The 9,355-nt window shown below is 43.0% G+C and overlaps 1 protein-coding gene across 2 annotated transcripts in view; it reads right to left on the bottom strand.

Moving 5' to 3' along the window:
• Positions 1–3,795, bottom strand: part of fam240a (family with sequence similarity 240 member A) — a 5,984-nt gene extending 2,189 nt beyond the window's left edge. The window contains exons 1-2 of one of the 2 annotated variants that reach the window (XM_008419423.1): positions 3,712–3,795; positions 2,260–2,392 (exon numbers count right to left, since the gene is read on the bottom strand). In XM_008419423.1, the coding sequence (XP_008417645.1) occupies positions 2,260–2,381 (122 nt within the window). In that variant the 5' untranslated portion in view covers positions 2,382–2,392; positions 3,712–3,795. Of the gene's footprint in view, positions 1–2,259; positions 2,393–3,531; positions 3,575–3,711 lie in introns of those variants that run through there. The other variant, XM_017306592.1, reaches the window with a different exon arrangement.
• Positions 3,796–9,355: the final 5,560 nt, after the last annotated feature.

The raw sequence follows: 9,355 nt of genomic DNA, 5'->3' as shown, positions 1-9,355 counted from the left end.
TGTGTGTGTGTGTGTGTGTGTAAGCCGACCCTCCCTGTCAGCTGTCCTCACCATTTCTTTGCCGCCTTCCTGACAAGTTTTCCGGATTATTCCATTTGTTCTTTCAGCTGCTGATAATCCTGCTGACCTCGGCAGAGTCAGAGCCACCGACGGAAACTCGCCCAGAACATCTCGACCCGAACGGATCACCTGGAGGAGTTCTTCTTCCACCAACTGCAGCCTGGTTCTGGTTCTGACCCGTTTCCATGGACAGCTCTGATTCTGTTTCTGCTGAGCCTGAGGGTCACCGGCCTTCAGCTCCAGGCTGACATCAGATATTTCAGATAATCATCAAAACACATTTTTCACTCTAACGTACTGCCAACTCCCTCCAGCAGGTGGCAGCGTTCCCCTTTCCTCTACGTCACATTTACCTGATGTCAGGTGAGCGATCGATGGGAAGTGAAACAATTTACCGCCAAATTTAGCGCAAAGCACCAAGCAGAGCGGAGCCATGAGAGGCAGGAAATCATGGTAAAACAAAACGCAAATATTTCTAAAAACGCACCACAAAATAAGAGATTTAGAAAAAAAACTAAACAATCCTGGAGGGATTGGTTTGTGTCGTCGCTACTGGAGGATTTTAATGTTGATGAAAAACGTCGTTTCCAGCTGCGAGCGACAGGCGCGTAAATGAAGCTAACTCCAAAACACGCAATCAAAAAAATCCAAAACCTAAAAACGATACAAGCAGGAAACGGGGAAACGTCTCCATTCACAAATCAGAAACCCTCCAGGCCACCAGGGGGCGTCGATCACCAAGTCAGCCAACTGTCTGCTCCCTCAGTGAAGACGGGATGTCCAGGAGAAGAAAAGGGGATTATTTTCTGTTGAATTTGCAGCAGGTTGTGAGTCGGTTCATCTGTGGCGCCCCCTGCTGAAAGCAGAGAGGCTGAAACGGCGGCTTCCTCCTTCAGAGCTTCCTGAAACGGAGAGAAGCTAAATCCATCCTGCTGGCTGTCGCCTTCCGTCACTCATCGCCTCCAGATTATCGCCTCGTCCTCCAGGCTCCGCCCACATCACACGTAGCGGGCCGGTAACAGAAACCCGGGGGATTAGGAGAAACACGGTATGATAGGAGGGGGATTAGGGGACGGGGTAATGGAGAGCAGGGGATTATGGGAGTCAGCAGAAACCCGTCCAGATGTTCCTCTGCTGGCATCACGATGACTTTATTCACAGAGAAAGGCTCAGAGCTGAACCCCCAGAGACACATGGAGTCAGTCACAAAGTCGGCCTTCCGTCACGTCAGGATCAGAGGACTGACGTCTCAGACAGAGAAACTCCTTCAGTTCATCTTTGGATTACTGCAGCAGCAGCGTGAAACATGGTGGTGGCAGCATCATGCTGTGGGAAGCAGGTCAGGGTTCATGTGACGATGGACGAGCCTGGAGGGAAACCTGGAGGTTTCAGTCAGAGCCAGGAAGTAAAAGTCTGGATGAAGTGGTTGATTCTGACCCGGCTGGTCCAGTTGGTTCTGACCGTTCAGAACCTTCAGAACCTCTTCCATCTGAGGAATCAGCTGTTTGGTGCTGATCTCGGCCTGCCACCACGAGCGCCGTTTCATTCCTCTCTCCGCTCTCTGCCAGAACCGGCGACCCGGCCGGCGGTGCGGCTGATGTTTCCGCTCATTAGCGTCCGGCGCTGCGGCCCTTTGAGGACCAAACTGTCTCCGGGGGCCGCGGCTCGCTGAGAGACGGGCCGTTTGTAACGAGCGGTTCTGTTTTTAGACGTGTCTATTTGTTAGCTACGCTCACATGTCGGCCCGCTGCGACCCAAACGCATTCATCCGCCGTGTCGTAAGCGGGTCCCCACGCAGAGCGCAGGGTGAGGCTCAACACGCGGCGCCCGGACAGGGGAGGCGGCCAAGTCAGCAGCCAGGTGGTCGCTCTGCCTGGAGCTGGAAACCAGCAGTATGGAGCTAAATTAGGGCCATAAAGTTTCTTCAAAGGGGAAAAAATGAAACTGAAAAAACATTTCAAACTGGAATGTTTGAATCTACTTTTCAGGTTCCAGGGTCAAACGGTTTTCACGGTGTGAAATCTTTTTTTCGTTTGGCTAACTGGATGTTTGGTTAACTGGATGTTTGGTTAACTGGATGTTTGGNTAACTGGATGTTTGGTTAACTGGATGTTTGGTTAACTGGATGTTTGGCTAACTGGATGTTTGGCTAACTGGATGTTTGTGTCTGCTGTGATAAAGAGACGAGGTCTTACTGACTTTTTCAGGGCGCTCTTGTTCATCCTGTTCTCTTCGCTCTCAGCATTCTGGTTATCGGCGCTGATCCGGTTCTCCCAGAACGACTTGATGTACAGACGGTCGTGGATCAGAGCTAAGTTCATCTGTAACAAAACTAAACCGACAACAAAGGTTCAGCAAAACGCCTCCATCAGAAAGAACTGGTACCAAACCCCAGAACCCGAAAGGTTCTGTTCCCCAGCTTAAAGGGTCGGCTAGCTGACCCAATGGAGCTAAACCAGCTAAAAACAGGAGCTGTAAGCTAACTGAGGCGTCGCTGTTCAGTTGCTGTTTCAGTTCCTGTTAGCACTGTGAGGCTAGCATGACTATTAGCCACTACCGACACTGCAGCTAGCGTCCTACAGGGGTTAAAGGGCAAATCCACCGTTGTAACAGGATTTGAGCGTTCCTGGATCCAGATCACTGAGATTCATGAAATCTTTGATACATTTCTGTGTTTTTCAAACATAAAATCCATCTTAGATTAGAATCAGACCTGGGGATTAGTTCAGGTTTGTCCAAAATACATAAAACTTGAGAGTAAAGTTATAATCACAATAATAATGAAACTCATCTGTTCGTTTCATTAAACAGTTTTTAATATTTATTATGGAATAAGCACAAAAATACACAAAAAAAAAATCATGCTGAACTTATTTCTGCATTTTTTAAAATCATTTTTGTGGCGCATGGAAACTTTCAATTTGTCCTAAAATATTTGGTCTCCATTACGAGTGAAATCTGTTCTAGAGACGTTTCCGGATCTCTAAAATCCAGCCTTTTGGTTTTCATTCAAACAAAAATAAACCATTCTTAGTTTTCTCCCAAATATAAATAATATTTAACCTCTGATGCAGCATCTTTAGCTCAGTACTGCAGCATCGCTTTGGACCCAACGCAACGCAGCACAACAAGGAAAACTGATCATACGTTATCAGGTGAACAGCAGGGGCTTAATATATGTTTAATAAAGTTTAATGTAGTTTAATGTTTAATGTAGTTTAATGTAGTTTATTGTGGGGTTTTATGTGCTGACCAGCCGCCTGGGAAACGTTCTGGACCACAGGAATCATGTTGGTCATAAACGGATCAAATAAAATCTAAATTTAAAAAGCGACTCGTATAAATTCAGCTACAAAATAAACATGGAGCAGCCAAACCAACCTCAGAGGACTGAAAGTACAATGATATAAAATGTAATAATAATTAATAATAACACATTATTATAGTTATTCAGTGGAACATCAGCTGCACCTGTAGGGGGATAAGCAGATCTGTTTCTGATTCGTCCACAACTCTGCAGCAGGACGAGAGAAAAACAGGTTAAATGCAGAAATCCTCAGTTTATGTATTAAAATACTTTTATTTGCTGAATTAATCTAAATAACCTGAGAAAGGCTGAATAAAGTCACTGAAGCAGATATTTGATCTTACTTAGCAGGAGGAGAAGCCGCCGGCCGTCAGGCAGAGCCCCAGCTGAGCGTCCGTCCGTCCCTCACAGCGAGTGATGTCCTTCTGTCTGTGCGTCCTAGCCAAAGCCCGAACCACGCCCCCAGCAGCAGGACACCTCCCAGATGTCAGGCCTGGAAATATGTGGAGCTCCAGCCAGACCTCCAGACACCCAGGAGAGAAAACTGAGGAGAAACGCTGCAGAAATGCTGACTGAATCTATTTTCTACCTTCAGATCATAAAATAAACCAAAACTTTCCCAAAGAGCATTAATATCTGGCTGGGGACGCCTGGGACGACACAGGCTGACAAAGACAGAACAGACGAGGACAGACGAGGAACAGGAGACAGAGATGGGACATTTACAGAGGGGATCAGCTGGGATCAATCAAGGGACAGACGGGACAACAGCAGACTCAACTGACAGAAACCAAAATAAACAGAAAACTCAAATCCTCACAAACATTTATTATCAGATATTATGACTTTATTACCAGATAAAACACATTAGCTTCATCAGAGTGGCTGCCAGTCAGATTGGCTGGAGCTCAAGCTTTGACTAGGATCCAAATCTGGCCAGCCTAGTCCAAGTCCTGTTTAGACTAAATACATTACATTTAAATCAATTATTTCAACTTATATTTTACATTACATAAGGATTGAACAACAGAAAACAAAAATTATACTAAAACGTTTCAAGTCTTTGTAAATGTATTGGATTTACTTTTATTCTTAATTTTGTTTTTATAGTATATTTTATTACTAATCTTTGTGAAGCCTCGATGTTCCGTCGCTTTGCTGAAACACCTGAATTCCTCCATCATAGAGCAACCAAGTCATTTTCGATCACATTCTGGTAAACTTCAGTTTGGGTTTTAGCAAAGAAATAAACGTGAAACTGTTAAAAACGTATATTTCTTTTTTTTTAATTAAAACTGCTGAATCTATAGCCCCGTTTAGCCCCTTAGCTTAGCTAGCTTTAGCATTAGCTACAGTACGTCCAATAGATGTAGTAACCAACTGCAACCAGCAGGGGGAGTCTAGAGCTAGTGAGTAACTGTGGACTGTGCCGAACGGCTTCCGATGGCGCAGAGGAAGAACGGAGTCCGTGGCTCGGTTATTGAATTATTCCGTTTTTTCAGGTATGAGTTTACACATAAACACATGTACTGTTGCTAAATTGTTTTACTAACAGTTAGAAACCCTGTAAATACAGGCGGACGTAGATTTTATTTACATACTGTGTTGCTAGCATATGAGGTTTAGCCGTTAGCTAAAAACTCATTTGATGTTGTAGCTGTAAACCGTCTTTACGCAACAGGTCAGAAATAAATATCCTGAACATTAGCTACGCATAAATCTGAGTTATTACAGTAAGTTGGTCTAGTTTTCATCTGTTATTTGTTACTGTCATATTGGTGAACTGTAATGGTTCATAATACACCGTATTATGGTGAGTTATGGTAAAGTTACACAGTATTAACATCTGTGTTTTTTATTTATTCAGCCTCTTATAAAGAGAATAAACAGTTTTCAATATTTACTGAACATTTGGCTCCAAAGTAAATATTTATTTTCCAAATTGAACATTTAATTTTCAACCTAAAAACATATTTTCCACTGGCTAAATAGTTCGCGCATATATGCAAATTAGCTTGCTGATAAGAGGAAGTGGACTATCAAAATAAAGGCTGGCGAGACGGAATCGGTTCAGTCGTTACTCAAGTAATGTTTTTTCTTTGCTTTGGAGCAAATGTCAAAGTTTAAGACTCACTGTTTATTCATTCATGAGAGAAAATTATTTATATGAAATCAAATCAAGATGTTTTTTATGTTTTAGAATTTAAAACGTTACTTAATTTGCCTTTATGTTAGAAATTAAAACATAAAAAACATCCCTATCCCTGTATAATTTGCCTTTATATAGGGATTTTGGTTAAAATGTGATTAATTAGACCCTGTAATTACTTTCATCCAGTTTTCATTCAATCTGAGTGGCAAGAAGATCTGAAAGTCACAGAGAAATAGATGACAGACTGGCACTAAATAAGAAACACACACACACACACACTCACACACACACACACACACACACACACACACAGTTATTTGGACCCTGCATGACATCATTACAAACTCAGATCAGTTTCAGGGCTCCGTTTCCTGCTCACTGAGTCGAGTTTCTGTCACTTATGAGCGACGGTAGGTAATAAAATAAATAAAGGTTACAGTTACTCAGAGTTAAAAGGCTCAGCAGGAATAATCTCAGGGCACCTGGCTCTTTATTTTCCTCAGTGAAGCATTAAAGCGACGGCGCGCTGCTCCTCTGGTTATTTCCCTGAATGATTAATAATTATTTAACCAAAACACAGAAACACTCCAGCAGTTTTTGTTAGCAGGAGACTTTTTGTTTCTTGTGAAGTTTTTCTATCTGAGGCTTTCAAAGGTCCAGAAAAACACCATAAAAGTTTAATCTGCCTAAATAAGCTACTTTGTAATAATGTTTCTTATTTATATTGTTTTATTTTAGTTTTCATAAAATAAATTTTTTACCTTTTACGATAGTTGGATTTACTTTCCAGGATTTAGTATTTGGTGATGACATCTGAGACGTTCAGCTCTAGCCGAGGTACCGGAGCCCCGTCACTAACCCCCATGAAGCCCGAGAGCTGAACGCTCCTCGGGTCGCGTTGTGACTTCAGACTTCCTCTCCAGGCTGAACTCAGCCGTGTTTAACCAGCAGTCGGGTTGTAAAATCTGGCCTGGAAATACTAGCAATACTTAACCACCAACTAAACAATTACAGTATTGAAGGACCAGGTGTTCTCGTCTTTTAAACCTCCTGTCCTCGTGTTTAGTAATGTTCAGCTTGGTGCAGGATTTTGATTTGCTGGTTCAAATGACGCCGACTATAAACCCAACATAACCTGTCATTGTCACTGCTTTATAAAAAAATACTACAAGTAAAGCCTGGTGGCCCGCCAGGCTTATGATACACTGAGGGAAACCCTGCTGTTAATTATTAAACATGTCAGATATTATTCACCTAGCATCTCTGTAGCCTGCAGCATCAACACATCAGCATAAATCAAGTATCCACCCATTAAAACGGTAAGTTGTTTAATGATTTGGTCTCATTAAAGTTGTGTATTTGTTCATATTAATCATATTTCAGCTGATGAACTAAGCGCCTCCATGTAAAGCGGTTTACTGAACAGGTGTCCAAATGTCCTGACTCTTCCTGAAACGTAAACACAACACTGTGTGCGGTCATGGCCGCCTGGACCTGCAAACACAAACATGACATGGAGGCCGTGGCTGCGTCTGTCAGGCCTGATAAAGATAGAAGGCCAGACATGGGAATGTGTGTTTGACAGCCTGCTGCAGAGTCACATCGCGCCCCGGGAGGCTTGACATTTAACTCGTGTTGTCACCCAAGAGTCTCACAAACAGACACACATTTTTACTTCTATCTTTATGAGAGCATCCATCAAGCAGCGCTCACGGTGCCAAGGCTGAGACGTTTCCTTTATTTACTTCTTTGTTTGAGCTAGCATACTAGCTAGCTAGCATGTCAGAATAAAGCATTAACTAGCTTAGATTAGCTCATTAAGATGCTACCTGCTCTGTTATTTAGTAATTTGCTATTTTTAAAACAAATGTTTACGTTTTGTTATATTTGCAGCCTAAAACGTGTGTAAACTTGGAAGTAGCCTGTGAAGTAAAACATGTAGTTTCTGGCTGAAATCAAATGGTTCTGGTGTAAAAATCAGAAACATTTTAGCAAATGTGGATTATTTCCTTTTCTTGAGTGTTGCTTTACAGATTTATTCAGTTTTCTCATCTTATTGCTGTTTGGATGGAGAAAGAGTTAATTATTTATTGTCAAATATCATGAAAAAATGGCTGATTACATTTTACTCATTTGAATTTAAGGTATTTGTGACGAATCTGCCTTCAAACTGATGTGAGGAGAGAGACGGCATCAGCAGAGGACGTGTGATTGAAGATCGCAGTGAAAACGCAATAACCATCTTTCATTAGCTAGCATGTTAGCTAGCTAGCACATCAACTAGATTAAAACAAAAGCTAGCTCAGATTAGCTCACTACATACATCAGAATATGGCTTTGAACTTGCGACTGCTTTTCCCCTTTGTTTTCCTGAACCCAGTATTCTTGCCTTCAGAGATAAATAAGGTATGTGATGGTTTTCTAACAGATGTTTTAGTTCATAACACTGAAACCTGTGACATTGTGTTGGTCCAGCAATGAACCAAGGCTGATGCACATGTTCTGTGCATGTCAACATAAATGAAGTTGTCTCAACGGATTCTTGGTTTAACTTTCATAAACCAAGAATAAAACCCTCAAATAAAGACTAAATTCTCACTGATGAACGAAAGACTTTATGGTGGATGTATTTGATTTTACACGTAAATGGTGACATTTGAATGACTAGCAGTCACTTTTTCTATTTTGCTTTGTTAGATGATGTCAGCTGTCAGTTCCATTGTTTCAAAGAGCGGTATGTTCGTCATGAAGCAATCCTACCCGCTGCACATCCCTTGGATCATGAGTACATTTATATTTCTAATAAAGTATTTTGATGTTATGTCTTGTACAGAACGTTTTAACCGTTATTGGTAATGTTCATGCCCTGGCGACCTGTCCAAGGTGACCCCGTCCCCCACCTGTTGACAGCTGGAGAGGCACCAGCAGCCCTCCCAACCCCAATGGGATGAGGGCTGAAGAAAATGGATGGAAATGTCCATTTTTATATTTCTGACAAACTTCTTATGTGACCTTTCATATATGGTGCTGTTGTTACACCTTAATTTCCCCTCTGTGGGACAATAAAGTATTTCTACTCTTCTAATTACCTCCAGTCCAACACAGCAGGAAACTGTTGATGGACTTCAGGTCCTGCTGAAATAAGGGGAAGTTAAGATGGTTGACATGCACCTGGGGTGCAATTCCATAATAAATTCAGACTGGGCTGACAATACCGGGGGTCCTCAACATTAAAGGAGGATCGCATTTGTCAAATTGTGGACCAGGCTGCTTTGGATGTTTAAGGTGTGTACAGTGGCCAGTGTAATTGTTTTCATTGGGGTGTGCTTGGGAGGTGGCATCAGGCCTTTACAACCTGAGTGAGTTGGTGAAAAAGGCCAGCTTGGTGGTTTGGCTGGAAGGATCAGAGGCATCAGCTTCAGTCAGCGCTGACCAATAGGCAGTGGCGCAACTACACATTATTCAGGTGGATGCGAAAACAAAAATCACCCCCCCCCTACCACACCCCCACTCCGAGTGAAGGAATGTCAGGGTGAAGGAGCGACGCTCACTCGCTCTTACCCCCCCTCCGAGGCGACGATACGTGAAGGGTAAAACTGGCTACATTTACCTCGTTACGTGCGCTAGATGAAGGAGCGTGAGGCGCGCTGAAGTGTATGGGAAAACATCGGCGCGTCGCCCCTTACAGATGGGGTTTTGGCGCCCCCTCTGGTGCTGCACCCCTATGCGTTGCATACGCTGCATACCCACTTTTTGTGCCACTGCCAATAGGGAAGGATCTGCTTCAGCCAATAGGGAAGGACCAGCTTCAGCCAGCGCTGACCAATAGGGAAGGA

Source organism: Poecilia reticulata, linkage group LG9 (genome assembly GCF_000633615.1).
Source record: "Poecilia reticulata strain Guanapo linkage group LG9, Guppy_female_1.0+MT, whole genome shotgun sequence".
Taxonomy (NCBI): domain Eukaryota; kingdom Metazoa; phylum Chordata; class Actinopteri; order Cyprinodontiformes; family Poeciliidae; genus Poecilia; species Poecilia reticulata.
This window is presented reverse-complemented; position numbering and strand designations above follow the sequence as displayed.